This window comes from Mauremys reevesii, linkage group 8 (assembly GCF_016161935.1).
Source record: "Mauremys reevesii isolate NIE-2019 linkage group 8, ASM1616193v1, whole genome shotgun sequence".
Classification (NCBI taxonomy): Eukaryota; Metazoa; Chordata; order Testudines; family Geoemydidae; genus Mauremys; species Mauremys reevesii.
This window is the reverse complement of record NC_052630.1, coordinates 64,520,593-64,541,145: the sequence shown is the minus strand read 5'-3', so window position 1 is coordinate 64,541,145 and position 20,553 is coordinate 64,520,593. Positions and strand designations below refer to the sequence as shown.

At 49.2% G+C, this 20,553-nt stretch overlaps 1 protein-coding gene across 3 annotated transcripts in view; it reads left to right on the top strand.

Annotated features, from left to right (window-relative positions):
• The window catches only part of LOC120370158 (complement factor H-like), a 156,977-nt gene that overhangs the window by 6,393 nt on the left and 130,031 nt on the right, over window positions 1–20,553 (top strand). For 2 of the 3 annotated variants that reach the window (XM_039484433.1, XM_039484435.1), the window contains exons 1-2: window positions 8,161–8,324; window positions 8,457–8,669. In XM_039484433.1, the coding sequence (XP_039340367.1) occupies window positions 8,261–8,324; window positions 8,457–8,669 (277 nt within the window). In that variant the 5' untranslated portion in view covers window positions 8,161–8,260. Of the gene's footprint in view, window positions 1–3,589; window positions 3,767–8,160; window positions 8,325–8,456; window positions 8,670–20,553 lie in introns of those variants that run through there. The other variant, XM_039484436.1, reaches the window with a different exon arrangement.

Here is a 20,553-nt window from a genome sequence, read left to right as displayed (position 1 = left end):
GAGACTTTTTTTCCTCCCCTTACAATGGAATATTCCCAAGCACTAAAGAGCCTCTACTCCTGTTAAGAAGATTTCTCAGCCTACCATACCCCTTCCCATGGGTCTCTACCCACGCAGGTTATGATTGATCATTCTAAACCTACCAGACCTGAGCTCCTCTCCGCAACTCTTACTCTCAGAGAATATCAAGTCCAACCTCATCCCCATCCCTTTGTTTCAGGGATGGAAATGCTGGTTGAGGGTCCAGCACTGGGGAGGAAGGAAAAGGAGAGAAAAAAACCCAACCCCTCTCCAAATCCCTCAACCTGTGTACGTAAGGTCTGTCCCCAGCCCTGGTTCCTTCTAATTCTGCTGCTCCAGGTATGAGGAGGAGTCTTTTAAAGAGATGCTCATGCTCCTGGATGACAACTTTGGCAGGGAAGTGTAGGTACCAGAATAGAGCAGTGTTGTAACACCCTGCCCTTCCCCCACCCCACCCCAGTCCTTGTTCCTGCCAATGCTGCTGCTGCTTTATGTAATTATTAGTATATATAGCACACTAAGACATTTAAGAAATTAAGGCAAATATACATTTACTTACTAAGGCATTTTGGCATTGGATCCCAGCCCTCTTTAGATTCCACCTGTCCTTGCTTTTAGATATGTAACCATCAAGATATCTGTAGTACATTGATACACCTAACCGTGCTGGAAAGGCTCATTCTTTGTAGTATTCATAATAGTTAATGCTCCATTTTCTAGATATGGGTAGCCACAGGGTCTCACTTCAAAAGAAAAGTTTAAAACATATAATATTCCAAAGTACATGCAAGAAATATTCCATTTGATAAATTCTGAATACTCACTCATCAGTTCTCACTTCAGCTTTAGTACTTTATTATTTGAATGTATGTTCCTTTCTTCTGTATGTAACCCTTCTGCCCCTCTGAGTTGGCAGCAACAAGGGCCGGGTTCAGTATCCAGGGGTTCCGTTTCAATAACACAATGCAAAACCGGCTCGAGCCCCCACCCAGTGACCTGGGACAATTACATACCACCCCCCCTGGGCGCCTCTAGGAGGCAATACTTCCCTACTCGCAAGCACAGAGTCCGAGTGTAGCAAAATCCTTTTAATAAAGGAGGGGAACAATGCGGCATCTCGTTGGAGAGACACCACAAACAGGACTATACACAAACCATAAGCAAAAAACCCACCTCCAAGTACATTTGGCACTGTCCTTTCCCCCTTAGGGTCTTAAGTCCAATCACCCCAAAGTCCAACAACCCAAAAGTCTCTGTCTCTGGTCAGTGCCACCCCAGAGTTCAAAAGTTTATCTGCAGAGTTTTACCCCTCCCAGCCTGGGTGGAAATGGGGGTAGGGCACACACAGAGAGTTAAGGGACACCTCACGTGGGCCGGGGCCGACTGCTCCGCCTCTCCGTGGAGTTCTGCTGCAGCCTTCACCACAACTGGCTCCACTCCTCCAGCTGTGCCGCTCCTCCAGCCGACCTGTGAACCGCTTCAGCCGTCCCCACAAACTGCTCCACACTGCTCACTGGGCTGCTCCAACGTGCTGCAGACTGCTCTGCTCTGCCAGCTGCTTAGCGATAAAGCTTCGGGCTCCCCCACTAGTTAACACAGCACTCAGTGATCTCAGCTCAGTAAGCTTAGCTCTTTTAGTGATTTCAGCTCTTAGTGGTTTCAGCTTGTAGTAGGGGATCCCCAGTGCCAGTGCAACATTGGCCCAATGTGAATTCAGGTCAGCAGCCTCTAGATGGAGTCCTAAAGGATTCAAAATTAGCTCTGCTCTTTAACAGTGGAGAGAGGAGGATGTGCAATTGGTCTTCCGGGCCCATCCCATTAGGTACACACACCAGTCCCCAGCCTCTCTCAATTTACTGGGTTTTGGAACCCATGTCCCTTGTCTAGCAAGTACTATTTAATATAGGTTGAGTCATTTCTGTCATAAAGCAATCTCATAGTTCCTCATTCACATAATTAGGGTGACAGCACTTTTTTTTCCTTCCTGCCCCAATAACAAAGAAATTGGGGATCCCAGCTGTCAAAATAACCATCCCATGCTGCCGTGGGCTATTGCAATGCAAATCCTTGCCACTCCTTGAAATTCTTTCCACACTCCCCATAATTCACCACCAGATGTCAGGGTAGAGCTCATCCTGACTATGCTTACATGTAGGGTGGAGAAAAGGGACCATAGGAAGAAACCCAAGATACCTAAGGCAACAATAGTGAGTAGAAAGAGTTCTGAAACTCTAGTGCTTTACATAAAATTTATGTCCTTATGATTTAAATAAAATCAGACACTGGCAGTAAGTTCTATTATTTATGATGCTGACACCTTCCCAAACAATAGATTGTGACTTGTCAAAGTAAGAAGAAACAATTAAAGAAAGATCCAGACATAATCCTAGGATCCCTCAGTGACGTACATTTCCCCATATGAACCTCAAACTTTGTCCCATACATGAGCACAATGCTCATCTGATGGCCAGGAAGAAAGGACCAGTGTGGCAAAGGTAGAGAGTTCTTCAACCATTACATACTCATGGAAACACTTTGGTAAAGGAGCCCATCCATCTTTAAGGCACTGTGTAATCCACCCTACAGAAGAAAGGACAGCATGTATCAATTTAGTTGGTAAACAAGGACCAGACCATCAAGTGGGATAAAAGAGGGGTCAATATTGGAGCCCACATTATATAATGCAGTGAGACCTCCATATTTATTGTTGTATGCTGCTTTCCACCCCAGCCCTGTTATACATATGAGACCCAATTCATCTCCTGCTCATCTACTTTTGACTGTAACCCAACATTAACTCCATTGGTTATATTTGTAATCCACAATCCATTTTTTTCTCCTACATTACAAGGACGTTTATGGAAGAATTGCAAAGGGGCTTTTACCCATTTCAGAGAATACTGTTGTGGGTCTGAACAAAGATCTTCTTTGGAGCAGGACCATGCAGCATATTAATAACGTCTTCATGGTCTCAATTTTCTGGCTCTTTTCATGCTCCTCATCATAGTTGCCTGTCTCTAGACCTCCTCTTTCTGCTATATATATATATATTTGCTGTATAGTGATCAGTTCCAGATGTTGGTTTTAGTCTATAAAACCATACATGGTGTGACACATGGGCGGCTCCTTCTGTCCTTATATACCATTGTGACAATTCAGATCAGCTGAGGCACTGCTGCAGACAGTCCCTTGAAGTGCACTCTTGGGGACTGGAGGCAGGACATTCTTGCATATGGAGGGTCCACAACTGTTGTGCTCGTTCCTGTGGTGATGAGTCAGTTCTGTGTTGCTGATGTTCAGTGCATGGTGCAAGGCTCATTAGTGCAGCCAAACTTTAGTCTAATGTAAAGCATCTCTCTCCTCTTTTCTGTCAGGTTATTGCAGTGACTGAGCGTTGTGTGTGTTTGTGCAGTAGTGTTCCCAGGTACCATGTTGATAGATGAATTATAAAATATTAAAATAAATGAATTGTGAAAGCCACCTGTAAGGTGTTCATTAGTAAGCCAAATGATCTTAGAACATTTCCCTACATCAAACAACAACAATAATGTCTGTGCATCTATTGCAGCTCCAGCATGTGAAGAGCCGCCTGCCATTGATTTTGCGGGTATTGTTAGTGATGACAAACTGGAGTATAGGAAAGGTGACAAAGTGCAATACAAGTGCAATCCTGGATACAGCCTGATGGGAACTGAATGGATCACATGCAGTGGGAAAACCTGGACACCTGCACCACAGTGTTTGGGTAAGGGGAACTGCTTCTTTGTTCTTTCCCACAGGCTGGTTCTTTAGTAAAGATGGACCCAGATCAAGCCTATGAATTCAAACGCTCCTCAACTATGGGGGACAGGGAAAGTGGTATCAGAATTCAGAGCTGATTCATGTCTCCGATGGACCACACTTGATCCTTGGATCCAGCTATCTCGTTTATGGCTCAAGCCATATCTGGTCCCTAGGAGTTTCCATTAATGAGATCTCTGCAGATCACCAAATAGTTTCAAATATGAAGTTTGAATTAGGTGGTTCTCTTTTATAATAAGACAACAGAACATCTAAATTTATTTATTTATATTACAGAAGAGAGAATTTTCTCCATTTTATCAAATTCCAAGATTTTTGTTGTTAACCCTAAATGCGAGCAATGACACAGGACCTGACTACTGGAGGCATGGTGTAAAAATATCCATAACAAAGAATATGGAGATGAAACACCATTGTATCATCATAAGAAAGAGAAGAGAGCTGCAACATTAGGAGAAATTGGCAAATAATATCAATCAAGATCCTTATTTCAGTGACCTCAAAGGAGTTGATGGGCCCCCTAAGGCTGTACCTTGGAGAGGGGTATAGAGGGGTGCATCTCTCCATTTATCATGGCCTGCTTCACTGCTAAAAGTCCTCCCCTGAAAGCAAGGAAAAAGCCACTGAGTGAGGGGGATGTTCTAACAGGATATGCCTAGATAAACCTGGGGATGTGCACTATATACATACTACAGCTACAGTGTGTAAAGAAGTGAAATATTCAACATACCTGCAAAGGTCCAATGCACTATTGTTTATTTTTTACATATGCATTATTGTAATAGGCATGGAAGTGATTAAAATTCCAAAATTCTATTAGAAAGTTAATGAATTCTATATTAGTTGTTGCAATTAAAGACAGGGTGTGGGTTGATTTTCTTTTAATGTAGTTTACTAAACAAATTAGCTGATATCCTGCTAGTTTAGCACTGTAATATTCAGGACACTGAACGTATGCGATATTTTTACTTACACTGTGTTATATCCTTGGGGACAGCCGGTTTAGGAAGAAATCACTTGAGGCCAGAGAGCAGACAGCTAACAAAACTACCATTTTATTTACAGACACAGAGCTCACTCAGCCGGCCGAAGCTGGCTGAGCTATCTCCTAATAATCTAACTCAGTTGCCATAGGAACAAAAACCATGACAACCAACTACACAACATATTGTGTAAGGGGGAGTCTTATTAAAAGCAAAGTATCCTAGAACTACTTGCTATTGTACAGGGGCTTCTCATCCTTTTAGGGGATATTCTAAGATTATACTGCTTGTTAGGACCTCAGATAATTGAAATCCTGGCTACTTGACTTAGACAAAGTTATATACAAACCAGATGGATGTGTATCTGGGTTATTCTTTGAGCGATTGCTCATGTGTATTCCACAATAGGTGTGCGTGCTCGCCATGTGCACCAGTGCTGGAAGTTTTTCCCCTAGCAGTACCCATAGTGGGGAGCGCCCCCCACAACCCCTGGAGTGGCGCCTGCTTGGTTCAGTATAAGGGGAGTTGTGCATGGGCGCCGACTTATATGGGCTCCTGGGGCTTTAGCCCCAGGAATATTCACAGACAGGGGCTCTGCTCCAGCAATATTTGGAGCTAGGTTTCTCCCCTGCTGTGCGCTGCCGGCAGCCCAGAGCCTTTTAAATCCCAGCCGGGGCAGGGAATCAGAGGGCTCTGGGCTGCCTGCCACGGCGGGGAGCCCAGAGCCCTCTGATTCCCGGCCGCGGCTGGGATTTAAAGGCTCTGGGCTGCCCGCGCGGGAGCCCAGAGCCTCTGATTCCCAGCCGCGGCTGGGATTTAAAGGCTCTGGGCTCCCGCGGTTGCAGGCAGCCCAGAGCCCTCTGATTCCCGGCCGCGGCTGGGAGTTAAAGGGCGCTGGGCTGCCCGCCGCAGCAGGCAGCCCAGAGCCCGCTGATTCCCCCCCGCGGCTGGGATTTAATGGGCTCTGGGCTCCCCGCGGTTGCAGGCAGCCCAGAGTCCTTTAAATCCCAGCCGCGGCTGAGATTTAAAGGGCTCTGGGCTCCCCGCCGCAGGGGGAAGCACAGAGCCCTCTGATTCCCAGCCACGGCTGGGATTTAAAAGGCTCTGGGCTCCGCGCGGTTGCAGGCAGCCCAGAGCCCTCTGATTCCCGGCCGCAGCTGGGATTTAAAAGGCGCTGGGCTGCCCGCCGCAGCAGGCAGCCCAGAGCCCTCTGATTCCTTAGCACCGTGTAGTCTCACAAAACAGCAACTGGAGACCAAAAATCTGCTTCTGTCCAATAGGCGAAGACATGCACAATTGATTCAGAGTGAGCACACACTGGAATTTATGTGCAGTGAAGGATATATCCTCACAATCCCTTCAGTCAGGAAGTGTGTTAATGGGCACATGGACTTGCCTTCATGTATCTCTGGTAAATCTGCACTATATTTTGATAATTCAGTTTCTCAGTTTTATTTTGAAGGACATAAATCCACACCATGTAGAGGTCAAACATAGGAATTTATTACACACAGCGCTGGCGGAGTGTCGTCTTGCTTGTTAGGCTCAGAGACACTGTCAATCAATTGATTACAATAGAATATGTAGATTTTCCATGGACGGGGGAAAATGATAGGGTAGGCAGTTCCACACCCCGGGATAGGTTTTGCAGCAAGACAAGATAGCACATTAACCAATGGTTAAAAGGTTACATAATGTCTCCGCCCATGGTCTCAAGTTAGCAAGTTAACATTTAATTAATACTTTGATGAAATGTTATTAGTATAAAATATATATGTTGAATTCTGATTTGGGGTCCATAAGAATGGAGCAACTCCTTTGATTGTCCAACAGGTACATTCCTAGGGGTTAAAGCAAAGAAACAGTGAAAGTATATGGCAATAAAGATTGTCCCCTTCATATCTTAAGGCAGGCATTGGTCCCTGGGAAGGGAGGTGAAAAGATGCCATATCTTATACTAACGTGCCAATTTTCATAAATTCAAGGTTAGATCTGTGGGAAGAACGTTCCCTACAGAAGAGACTGACACAATAAGAACAGAGATCCTTTGTTCTATTTGCAACTTTGCATACGAAACAATGATTTAGTTCTTAGCTCCAACGCCTGGCAATTTGCTGACCAGGCCTATTTTAGCAAAACCAGATTATCTGTTTACCCCAGCTTTCTCTTAGCTAATCACTATTTGCTAGGCCTCTGGTCTCTTGACCAAACTCTGGACTTTGGGTCTGAAAAAGCTGGCATAATCCATATACCAGATTGTTATATAAAATGCACATGGATTTTAACCCTTCAATTTGATTTCTTGTGTGCAGTCAAGTAGGTGCATGTAGTGTTCTGGACTGTGATACCTGCCCTTTCCATTAGACATAATCACTCATGAGGCACTGCACCACCCTCTGTAGGCATCACTTACATGATGGTATTATGTATTTTCCACAGGGCTCCTGCCTCATTCAGGGTGAATTAATTGTTGTTCAGAGGGCCAGCACAAGGTAGGGCATAAATGGTGTATAGACCTTGTGCTGCTCTTCTGTGCAGTGATGAATTTCTCCTTCAGTAAGCAGATTAGATGGTAAATGAGAAGGTTTTTTGACAGCATCCCCTGCCATTTGCCCACTTATCCATCTCCCTGGATCTGCTTCTAACAACTGAAAACACTGTGCAGCTTCACATTTAGTATCACTTGTTTGGGATGGCCTTCCTCCTGCCTTTGGCATTTGTGAGTAATGTGGCCAATAAGACAATGGGCTGTACGTAGAAAGATGAGGATGAAAAGTAATACTGAATAGTTATCTCATTCAGTGAGCACTGGCCAGCCTGTGCACTGAATGAGGCAGAGGTCCTGCAGGAAAAATAGGGTGTGATCAGGTGACTAAAGACTTCAGTGTAATCCATATGCATATTTTGAATGCTTCACTTTGCAATCTTAATAATCTTTTAACATAGATTTTTATGGTGTTTTGTATGTAATACAAATATGTATAATTGAGAGTGTGAAAGAGAAAGGTACATACAAAATACAAGATATACAATTAAATACATTGCTTGTATCTGAATTAAGTGAATAAAACCCAAGAAATTCAGAGCCCCATCCTCAGCTGGTGTAAACTGACATAGCCCCATTGTGTTCAGGTGAAGTAACACTAATCTACACCAGCTGAGGATGAGGCCCGTAGTATTTTGGTCATTGTGCCTACCTCAGCCACATGAGGTTTTTAGAAGTGGTTTCCCTAACATTGGACAAGGAGCCATTTTACACGTGCAGTATGAAAGCCAAAAAATTACATCATAACCATTTTTGCATAAGATTATTATAATTGTCATTTTTTCCCTTTAGAAACAGGAAAAACTGTAGCCGTCCACCTACTATTGAGAATGGAGACATAACTACTTTCTTGGAAAAAGGATACACATCTGGCTCCTTTGTAGAATTCAAATGCCAACTATTTTATGCAATGGAAGGACAGAACAGATCTTTTTGTGACAATGGGAATTGGACAAAAGCACCACTTTGTTTAGGTAAAAAAAAATACTGCTTTCTTAGGCTTTGAGGTTTATGTAGAAATTCACTGAATCAGACTCATCACTTGTGTAAACACAAGTGCTTACTTGGGGGGTTACCAAGACAACCACACCTTTTTCTTGTTTTAGAGCCATGTGCTATCTCAGTGGAAGAAATGGAAAACCAGAAGGTAGAGCTGAATGGGAGACCAAATGAGAATATATCGCAACGGGTGTACCTAAAACGTGGTGATTTTCTTGAGCTTCGCTGCAAACCAGGATATGTACTTGCAACTAATTTATCTCAATCTACTTTTATGGTGCAATGCAATGGAAATCCAATTGTCTATCCAGAATGCAAAGGTAGGTGAAGACGGGCTCTAGTGGGTATCTCAAATATCCTGCTTTCAGTAGAGGGCACTCTGCAATGACACGAATAAGTGAACGGGAAAGAGCTGCTTCTTTGCTCTCATCACTACAGTGCAGCGGGGAAAGCCTTCCAGACTGGACTTGTGTTAAGCTAATTACTTTTCAGGGGCTAATAGACACTGTGAGGCAGATTCTCCCTGGTCCACTCTGGCCCCTCGAGTTAATTTAATAACCAAGTGGCATTTATTTGTCATACAACAATTGTAAAAATGTAAATGAGTTACTATCTGTTACTAGGCATATCTAAGGCTATTTCAGTTGTTACTGAATCTATTCACGGAGTATTTAATGGCAGTACTCAGAGGCCTTCTCAGAAACACAGTGTTGGTAGCAGCTCTGCCCTCTTCTGATAACAGAACTGAGGTCTATAATGGGAAAACTGAGCTTGGTTTGTCGGTATTGGGTATGAAAGTGCTGGGAGTGGGAGCAGTGTACAGATGGTATGCAGTGGTGGATTAGTCACTGGGCCAATGGGGCCCATGCCCAGGGGCCCTGGACAATTGGGGCCCTGGAAAATGGGCACCCCTGTAGCCCGTCCCACTCTGTCCACCCAGCGCTCCTGCCTGAGGGGGAGCCCCATGCCCCACCTCTGGTCCCTGGCAGGAGCACTGGGTGGGCAGAGCTGGGCAAGCCCTGCGCCTGACCTTGCTCCCGGCAGGAGCACCTGGTTGGATGGGGGTGACTGCAGGTGGATGGGGTGACTGCCCACTTGCTCTAGCCCAGGGCTCCACAAAAGGATAATCTGCCTCTGATGCTATGGTCAACTGCTGGGTGTAACAGTTTGTAACTACAGGATAACACAATGTCCTTTAAATTTCTAAGCTACCAGCCCTGAGACAGCATATTTACCAGAGCTGGACTGAAAAATGGAGAAACAATTTTGTGAAAAGTGTTGACATCTGATGGTTTTACCATTTTGCAAGGTTTGAAATAGAGCAATTTTCATTTTAATGTTTTCCCCACAAAATATATACATTTTAACTTCAGTATATTTAATGTTATTTTTTCCCATCAATCCTCCCCATTTTTTTTTTTGCATCTTACTGCAAAGAAATGAATAATGTCCAGGGTTCTTCTTTGAGTGATTGCTCAGGTGTATTCCACAGTAGGTGTGTGTGTGCTCACCACGTGCACCGGTGTCGGAAGTTTTTCCCTTAGCAGTACCCATGTGGGGGGAGCAACACTGCGACCCCTGGAGTGGCGCCTCTATATTGCGCTATAAGGGGAGCTGTGTGCTCCCCCCACCCTCAGTTCCTTTTTGCTGCCAGTGAAGGTAGTCGGAACTTCTGCTCCAGCTTTGCTGCAGCCTTTCTAGTTGACCCTAGTGGTACTGTTAGTTTGGTTTTGTTAATAGTTTCAGTTGTTAAAGTGGGATCGGGGCATGCCCCAGGTTTCAAGTCCTGCAAGTCTTGTCTCCGTTCTATGCCAAGAAGTGATCCGCATGCTGAGTGTCTCTGCTGCTTGGGAGAGACTCACGTGAGTGAACGCTGCAAGATCTGCAGGTCATTCAAGCCACGGACTAAGAAGGAGAGGGACATCAGGCTTCTCGCTCTCCTGATGGAATCGGTGCTGGCCCCAACTCCGGCACGCCGACCGGACTCGGGGCGCCCGCACAGCGCCCTCAGTGCGAAGTGAGGTCCTCTCCACTAGCTGGCACCACTTCCCTTCCAAGAAGCAGGGGAAGACATCCACGTCGCAGTCGCGCCGAGAGAAAGAGAGGGGTGAGGCTGGTCCCATGCTGGGCAGCCCTTGGTTTCCCAAGCCCCTCCCGCCCCAGGCCCAAGGTCTCTGGCTCGTGTTGAGTGGAGCAGCCTGGTACCGTCCGCGTGTGCCTCTCCTGCCGTCAGGATGCCGTCGACACCAGAGGCCCTGCAGGCCACACGAGACATCATGAGCTTACCGGTACATGGGGTGCCTCAATGATAAGGTTAACTGTAAAGAAATAAGAAGTGATGGAATGGATAAGACATAGTCTGTCTGGGCAAAAATCACATTGGGAAAGAAAGCTACTAGAGCCTCCCCTGAGATAGTGCTTGGGGTGTGCTACAGACCGCCAGGATCTGATTTGGATATGGATAGAGACCTCTTTAATGTTTTTAATGAAGTAAACACTAATGGGAATTGTGTGATTATGGGAGACTTTAACTTCCCAGATATAGACTGGAGGACAAGTGCTAGTAATAATGATAGGGCTCAGATTTTTCTGGATGTGATAGCTGATGGATTTCTTCACGAAGTAGTTGAAGAACCAACAAGAGGGGATGCCATTTTAGATTTGGTTTTGGTGAGTAGTGAGGACCTCATAGAAAAAATTGTTGTAGGGGACAACCTTGGTTTGAGTGATCATGAGCTAATTCAGTTCAAACTAGATGGAAGGATAAACAAAAATAGATCTGGGACTAGGGTTTTTGATTTCAAAAGGGCTAACTTTAAAGAATTAAGGAAAATAGTTAGGGAAGTGGATTGGACTGAAGAACTTGTGGATCTAAAGGCGGAGTAGGCCTGGAATTACTTCAAGTCAAAGCTGCAGAAACTATCAGAAGCCTGCATCCCAAGAAAGGGGAAAAAATCATAGGCAGGAGTTGTAGACCAAGCTGGATGAGCAAGCATCTCAAAGAGGTGATTAAGAAAAAGCAGAAAGCCTACAAGGAGTGGAAGATGGGAGGGATTAGCAAGTAAAGCTACCTTATTGAGGTCAGAACATGTAGGGATAAAGTGAGAAAGGCCAAAAGCCATGTAGAGAGATGGACCTTGCAAAGGGAATTAAAACTAATAGTAAAAGGTTCTATAGCCATATAAATAAGAAGAAAACAAAGAAAGAAGAAGTGGGACTGCTAAACACTGAGGATGGAATGGAGGTTAAGGATAATCTAGGCATGGCCCATCTAAACAAATACTTTGCCTCAGTCTTTAATGAGGCTAATGAGGCGCTTAGGGACAATGGTAGGATGACAAATGTGAATGAGGATATGGAGGTAGATATCACCACATGCGAGTAGAAGCCAAACTCGAACAGCTTACTGGGACTAAATCGGAGGGCCCAGATAATCTTCATCCAAGAATATTAAAGGAACTGGCACATGAAATTGCAAGCCCATTAGCAAGAATTTTTAATGAATCGGTAAACTCAGGGGTTGTACCGTATGACTGGAGAATTGCTAACATAGTTCCTGTTTTTAAGAAAGGGAAAAAAAGTGATCCAAGTAACTAGGCCTGTTAGTTTGACATCTGTAGTATGTAAAGTCTTGGAAAAAATGTTGAAGGAGAAAGTAGTTAAGGACATTGAGGTCAATGGTAATTGGGACAAAATACAACATGGTTTTACAAAAGGTAGATCATGCCAAACCAACCTGATCTCCTTCTTTGAGAAGGTAACAGATTTTTTAGACAAAGAAAATGCAGTGGATCTAATTTACCTTGATTTCAGTAAGGCATTTGATACGGTTCCACATGAGGAATTATTAGTTAAATTGGAAAAGATGGGGATCAATATGAAAATTGAAAGGTGGATAAGGAACTGGTTAAAGGGGAGACTACAACGGGTCGTACTGAAAGGTAAACTGTCAGGCTGGAAGGAGGTTACTAGTGGAGTTCCTCAGGGATCAGTTTTGGGACCAATCTTATTTAATCTTTTTAGTACTGACCTTGGGACAAAAAGTAGGAATGTGCTAATAAAGTTTGTGGATGACACAAAGCTGGGAGGTATTGCTAACACAGAGAAGGACCGGGATATCCTATAGGAAGATCTGGATGACCTTGTAAACTGGAGTAATAGTAATAGGATGAAATTTAATAGTGAAAAGTGCAAGGTCATGCATTTAGGGATTAATAACAAGAATTTTAGTTATAAATTGGGGATACATCAGTTGGAAGTAACAGAGGAGGAGAAGGACCTCGGAGTATTGGTTGATCACAGGATGACTATGAGCCGCCAATGTGATATGGCTGTTAAAAAAGCTAATGTGGTTTTAGGATGCATCAGGCTAGGTATTTCCAGCAAAGATAAGGAGGTGTTAGTACCGTTATACAAGGCACTGGTGAGACCCCATCTGGAATACTGTGTGCAGTTCTGGTCTCCCATGTTTAAGAAGGATGAATTCAAACTGGAACAGGTTCAGAGAAGGGCTACTAGGATGATCCAAGGAATGGAAAATCTATTTTATCAAAGGGCTTGGCTTGTTTAGCCTAACCAAAAGAAGGCTGAGGGGAGATATGATTGCTCTTTATAAATATATCAGAGGGATAAATATTAGGGAGGGAGAGGAATTATTTAAGCTTAGTACCAATGTGGACACAAGAACAAATGAGTATAAACTGGACACTAGGACGTTTATACTTGAAATTAGACCAAGGTTTCTAACCATTAGAGGAGTGAAGTTCTGGAACAGCCTTCCAAGGGAGTAGTGGGGCAAAAGACATATCTGGCTTTAAGACTAAGCTTGATAAGTTTATGGAGGGAATGGTATGATGGGATAGCCTAATTTTGGCAATTAATTTGGCAATTGATCTTTGATTATCAGCAGGTAAGTATGCCCCGTGGTCTGTGATGGGATGTTAGATGGGGTGGGATCTGAGTTACTACAGAGAATTCTTTCCTGGGTGCTGGCTGGTGAGTCTTGCCCACATGCTCAGGGTTTAACTGATTGCCATATTTGGGGTCGGAAGGAATTTTCCTCCAGGGCAGATTGGCAGAGGCCCTGGAGGTTTTTCTCCTTCCTCTACAGCATGGGGCACGGGTCACTTGCTGGAGGATTCTCTGCAGCTTGAGGTCTTCAATCCACAATTTGAGGACTTCAATAACTCAGACATAGGTTAGGGGTTTGTTACAGGAGTGGATGGGTGAGATTCTGTGGTCTGCATTGTGCAGGAGGTCAGACTAGATGATCATAATGGTCCCTTCTGACCTTAAATTCTATGAGTCCCGCGACAAGCCACCGCTGGGTGCTCATCAGGCATCCCCGAACAGCACAGCCCTCACTCTGAGACCCTCTCCTTGCCTCATTTGGTGTGGTCATCTCACAGCTTGCGTCAACCATCCACACCTGTCAGGCCAACAGGCTCGCCACCAGAACGGTTGTCTCGAAGCCCCTCCATGCCACGTAGTGATGGGCACAGGCACTGAGACAGGCGCCGAGATGCTCCTCTTCACGTTGCAGCTACTGCAGCTGGTCCCGCCATCATTGACGTCGATGCTCACGTTCCAGTTCCTGCTCGGCCGGACGTTGCATGTGGGGCTCCCCTCACCATTCACCGGCACCAGATCGCCATAGCTCCAGACGGCGGGTCGAGTACCAGAGCAGCAAGTCTGCAGGGTACTTCTCCTCGACGTCGAGGTCCTGATCCCGTGGAAGGCACCGTAGCAGCCACCATCGTTCTCGCTACTCCTATGGGACCGTGGCTAGACGGTGACCTCAGCATCGGCAACCAACCACCCAACTCTGGGTTGTGCAGCTCAGCCGGAACAGCTGCTGCCACAAGGCTCCCAACTTGATCAGTGGTAAGGGGCACTGTGGCAGGGACAGTGGTGTCAATGGGCACTGTGGCCACAGATGCCCGCCCAGACGGGATTCCGTTCGGTGGTTGGGAATCCCAGGCTATGTCGGCTTTCCCTTCCCAACAGAGGGACGGGTCAGCAGGCCCTGGGTCGGCGGCTCCGTGCCCGGACTGTGACCTGGGACTTGACCCCCAGGTACTGCCCGAGGCCCTTGGCTCCATGCCGGCCCTTTTCCCGGTACCGGACGACACCACAGCGGCACCACAGCCCACTATTCCACAGGAAGATTTCAAGGTGAATCAAGACCTCCTGAAAAGAGTGGCATCCAACCTCCAACTCCAAGCTGAGGAGATGGAAGGTCCATCTGACTCGCTTTTTAATGTGCTGTCATTCTCGGCACTGGGCTGCCTGGCCCTATCCTTGCACCAGGGCGTGGCCAACATCTCTAATACCTTGTGGCAGACTCTTGCTTCCTTGGCTCCATGGGCGCCGACTTATATGGGCTCCTGGGGCTTTAGCCCAGGAATATTCACAGACAGGGGCTCTGCTCAGCAATATTTGGAGCTAGGTTTCTCCCTGCTGTGCGGTGCCGGCAGCCCAGAGCCTTTAAATCCCAGCCGAGCAGGGAATCAGAGGGCTCTGGGCTGCCTGCCACGGCGGGAGCCCAGAGCCCTCTGATTCCCGGCGGCTGGGATTTAAAGGCTCTGGGCTGCCCGCCGCGGCAGGGAGCCCAGAGCCCTCTGATTCCCAGCCGCGGCTGGGATTTACAAGGCACTGGGCTCCCCGCGGTTGCAGGCAGCCCAGAGCCCTCTGATTCCTGGCCGCAGCTGGGATTTAAAAGGCGCTGGGCTGCCCGCCGCAGCAGGCAGCCCAGAGGCCTCTGATTTCCCACCCGCGGCTGGGAGGTAAAGGGCTCTGGGCTCCTCAGGTTGCAGGCAGCCCAGAGTCCTTTAAATCCCAGCCGCGGCTGAGATTTAAAGGGCTCTGGGCTCCCCGCCGCAGCGGGAAGCCCAGAGCCCTCTGATTCCCGGCTGCGGCTGGGATTTAAAAGGCTCTGCGCTCCCCGCGGTTGCAGGCAGCCCAGAGCCCTTTAAATCCCAGCCGCGGCTGAGATTTAAAGGGCTCTGGGCTCCCCGCCGCAGCGGGAAGCCCAGAGCCCTCTGATTCCTGGCTGCGGCTGGGATTTAAAAGGCTCTGCGCTCCCCGCGGTTGCAGGCAGCCCAGAGTCCTTTAAATCCCAGCCGCGGCTGAGATTTAAAGGGCTCTGGGCTCCCTGCCGCAGCGGGAAGCCCAGAGCCCTCTGATTCCCGGCCACGGCTGGGATTTAAAAGGCTCTGGGCTGCCCGCCGCGGCGGGGAGCCCAGAGCCCTCTGATTCCCGGCCGCGGCTGGGATTTAAAAGGCTCTGGGCTCCCCGCGGTTGCAGGCAGCCCAGAGCCCTCTGATTCCCGGCCGCGGCTGGGATTTAAAAGGCTCTGCGCTCCCCGCGGTTGCAGGCAGCCCAGAGCCCTTTAAATCCCAGCCGCGGCTGAGATTTAAAGGGCTCTGGGCTCCCCGCCGCAGCGGGAAGCCCAGAGCCCTCTGATTCCCGGCTGCGGCTGGGATTTAAAAGGCTCTGCGCTCCCCGCGGTTGCAGGCAGCCCAGAGCCCTCTGATTCCCGGCCGCGGCTGGGATTTAAAAGGCTCTGGGCTGCCCGCCGCGGTGGGGAGCCCAGAGCCCTCTGATTCCCGGCCGCGGCTGGGATTTAAAAGGTTCTGGGCTCCCCGCGGTTGCAGGCAGCCCAGAGCTCTTAAATCCCAGCCGCGCTGAGATTTAAAGGGCTCTGGGCTCCCCGCAGCGGGAAGCCCAGAGCCCTCTGATTCCCGGCTGCGGCTGGGATTTAAAGGCTCTGGGCTCCCGCAGTTGCAGGCAGCCCAGAGCCCTTTAAATCCTGCCGCGGCTGAGTTTTTAGGGCTGCGGGCTCCCCGGTTGCAGGCAGCCCTGATCCTTTAAATCCCAGCCGCGGCTGAGATTTAAAGGGCTCTGGGCCTCGCCGCAGCGGGCAGCGCAGAGCCCTCTGATTCCCGGCCGGGGCTGGGATTTAAAGGCTCTGAGCTCCCACCGCGCGGGCAGCCCAGAGCTCTCTGGTTCCCGGCCGCGGCTGGGATTTAAAGGCTCTGGGCTCCCGCGGTTGCAGGCAGCCCAGAGCCCTTAAATCCCAGCAGCGGCTGAGATTTAGGTTCTGGGCTCGCCGCAGCGGGCAGCCCAGAGCCTCTGATTCCCGGCCCAGCCGGGATTTAAAGGCTCTGGGCTCCCGCGGTTGCAGGCAGCCCAGAGTCCTCTGACTCCCAGCCGGGCTGGGATTTAAAGGCTCTGGGATCCCCGCGGCTGCCAGCAGCCCAGAGCCCTTTGAATCCCAGCCTCTGTCCGCTGATTGCCCCCTCCCAGACCTCTGCCCCAACTGCCCCCAGAACCTCCACCCCTATCTAAGCCCCACTGGTCCTTGTTCCCCGATTACCCTCCCGATACCCCTGCCCCTAACTGCCCCTTGGGACCTCAGCCCCTATCTAAGCCTCCCTTCTCCTTGTCCCCAACTGCCCCCTCCTGAGACCCCACCCAACTTCCCCCCCCAGGACCGCACCCCCTACCTGTCCCCTGATAAACCTCTTAGACTCCCATGCCTATCCAATTGCTGCCTGTCCCCTGACTTCCCCTTCGAACCTCTGCCCCATCCCACTCCCCCTGCTCCGTGTCCCGTGACAGCCCCCGAACTCCCTACCTCTTCTCCAACCCCAAACCGCTTACTGTGCCACTCAGACCAGCGTGTCTGGCTCCGTGCAGCTCCAGACCGTTGCTGCCATGCTCCCCCATGGAACCCACAGCCCTCTCCCACCCCCAGCACCTGCCTTCCAGATTTGAACACCTCAAAATTCAGGAGTGCTCAAGCTCGGTTTGGGCAGCTTTTACTTCATTTCTCCCAAATCAGTTTCCTGCAAGGTGCCAACGGAAGGGGTTGGAGAACAGAGAGATCAGGTGGCCTCCTAATGCCTGGAAAAGAGACAAAGGCCGGAGGAGGGAGTGTCAGTGCCTGTGCGGACTTCTGGGAAGTGCACGGTGTGGAAGGAATGCTGTGATGCTTTGGAACATCTCCATACAAAGCCAGTCAGGACTCTGGGGAGCCTCCTCTCGGAGCATACTGTCTCCAGGGCAAGAAGCTTACACCTTCCTGGGTCTGACCTCGGAGCATTCAGCATGCCCTTCCATGTCATGCACTTTCCAAAGTGAGTCTGCCCAGGCTGGTCCTGGGGCAACCAGAGGTCGCTGCACCCCAACTCCGCAGTCAGATGTGACTCTCAGCCAGACAGTAAAACAGAAGGTTTATTAGATGACGGGAACACAGTTTAAACAGAGCTTGTTGGTACAGAAAACAGAACCCCTCTGTCAGGTCCATCTTGGGGGGTGGGGAGCCCAGAACCAAGTTCTGGGTCTCTCCCAATTTCCCCAGCCAGCTCCAAACTGACACTCCCTTCTCTGGCCTCTGTGTCTCTTCTGGACAAGGAGGCCACCTGATCTCTTTGTCCCCAACACCTTCAGTTGGCATCTTGCAGGGGAAACTGAGGCACCCACACAGTATTCAGAGAAAATATTAAGAACATTCCCACTTCATCACAACAGATGCAACAAAATATAATACTGTATATTGAAGTAGGCAAGTGCTGCTTCTGACTTTCCACTTTTAATTGACCCTTGTAATCTTGTGGCACTGACGCGTTGTAGCTTCATTTTATATCGGCTTACAGGGCGGGAGCGGGGGGGCACCACCATTTTGGGCCCCACCAAAAATTATACAAACCTGCCGCCTATGGAGTTGTGTGCTCCGCACTCCCCTCAGTTCCTTTTTGCTGCCAGTGAAGGTGCGTCGGAACTGCTCTGCTCCAGCTTTGCTATAGCTTGTCCCCAGAACTGTTCATTCATTCAACGTTACTACCTGTAGTTAGTTAGCTGTTTAGTTAGTTTAGGTAGTCAGTGAGCCCGCCCCGGGGTCTTGCAGGTATTCTATGCCAAGGAGTGACCCGCATGCAGACTGTTTGCGCTGCTTCGGAGAAACCCATATCAGTGAAAGGTGCAATATTTTCAAGTCGTTTAAGCCTTGGACCAAAAGAGAAAGGGACATTAGGCCATCCTAATGGAATCGGCGCTGACCCCAACCCCGGCATGCTGCTCCGAACCAATACCCAGCACCACAGCATCGGTACGCAGTGACCCTCTGGTACCATCGACCAATCAGCCCCACTCCCCATCCACAGGGTATTCCAAGAGGGCCAAGAAGACTACCTCTTTGCAGTGGCACTGTGGGAAATCTGGGACAGAGGACAGAAGGTGGGTGGGCTCCTAGGACTAGGAGTGATAGAGGCGGTGCCTGAGGAGTTCATGGGCAAGGGGTATTACATCTGTTATTTCCTTATCCCAAAGGCCCAAGAGGGGCTCAGGCCCGTCCTGGACCTCTGAGGCCTGAACCAGTACATCGTGTAGCTCAAGTTCCGCATGGTCGCCCTGGCCTCCATCATACCCTACCTGGATCCTGGGGACTGGTACTCTGCCCTCAAGCTACAGGACGGGTACTTCCACATCCACATATTCAAGGGGCACAGATGCTTCCTCCTTTTCGTGGTGGGACAGAATCATTACCAGTTCATGGTCCTCCCATTTGGTCTGTCCACTGCCCCCAGGGTGTTTACAAAATGCCTGTTGGTGGTAGCGGTTTACCTCAGATGGTGGAGGGTCCAGATATTCCCCTATCTGGATGATTGGCTTGTCAAGGGCACCTCCCGGTCGCTGGTGAGGGATCACGTGGTGGTCCTCCTGTCCACATGTACTGCCTTTGGCCTGTTGGTAAACAACACCAAGTCCACGTTAGTCCCAGTCCTACGCACAGAGTTTATTGGGGTGCTCCTGGACGCAGAATCAGCCAGGGCCTCTCTCATGTCGGCATGCACGTATGTGGTCTGTCACACCAGATTCAGGATGAGGCCCCTCCAGCTCTGGTTGGCCTCGAAGTTTTCCCAGGCCACGGACAGGATGGACAAGGTCCTCACCATGCTGGACTCTGTGATCGCCTCCCTACGGTGGTGGTCTGCCCCAAACAACAAGCCCCTGTTCAGGGGTCCTGTTCAGGGACCAGGGCCCCGTCATTGGAGCTGTTGTCCAATGCGTCGGACCTGGATTGGGGGGACCATGTGGGGAATTTTCAGACCCAAGGTCTGTGGTCAGCTCAAGACCTGATCCTACATATAAATGTCAAGGAACTCAGGGCTGCGTGGCTGGCATGTATGACCTTCCACTCGCACCTAGAGGGCAAGGTAGTCAGAGTCCTCACGGACAACATGGCCTTGATGTTCTATATCAACAGGCAAGGCAGAGCTCAATCCTCTGCCCTCTGCTGCAAAGCCCTCAGGCTGTGGGACTTCTGTATAGCCCATGCATCCACCTGAAGGCCTTCCACCTACTGGGTGCCCAGAACAAGAGCGCGGATCACTTGAGCAGGGACTTTTCTTTGCCACACGAGTGGTCCCTCCACCCGGAGATGGCCCACCGGCTCTTCCAAAGGTGGGGAACTCCCCAGGTGGACCTATTCGTGACTCGGCAGAATGGGCGTTGCCCCTGGTTCTGCTCCAAGGGGAGCCTGGGGAGGGGCACTATCTCTGATGCCTTTTTCCTGTCTTGGTCAGACTGGCTTCTCTACGCGTTTCCCTCATTCCCACTAATCATCAGGGTCCTGGAGAAGATAAAGTCAGACAAGGCCCGGGTCCTCCTGATTGCCCTGGTGTGGCCCAGGCAGCATTGTTACAGGACCCTCACAGGCCTGGCGATAGTTCCACCGTGGCCGTTGCCGCTCCACCTGGATCTGCTCTCTCAGGACCAGGGCCGCCTCCTCCATCCCAACCTAGCGTCTCTTCACCTCACGGCGTGGCTGCTCAGTGGTTTGGTGGAGAGGAAAGGACATGCTTGGACCAGGTTCAGCGCATCCTCCTCGAAAGTAGACGGCCTTCCACTCGCTGCACTTATTTGGCCAAGTGGTCCTGGTTTTCTAGGTGGGCAGCGGACCAGAGCATCTCCCAGTAACTGCCCTGATCCAGCTTATCCTTGATTATTTCCTCCACCTGAGGACCCAGGGTCTGGTGCCCTCATCGGTCAGAGTGCACCTGGCAGCCATATCAGCCTTCCATCTGCCGGTGCAAGGGCACACAGTATTTTCCCATGCTATGACTGGCTGATTCCTTAAGGGTTTGGGCCGTCTTTTTCCATATTCTAGACCCCCGGTCCCACAGTGGGACCTGAACCTGG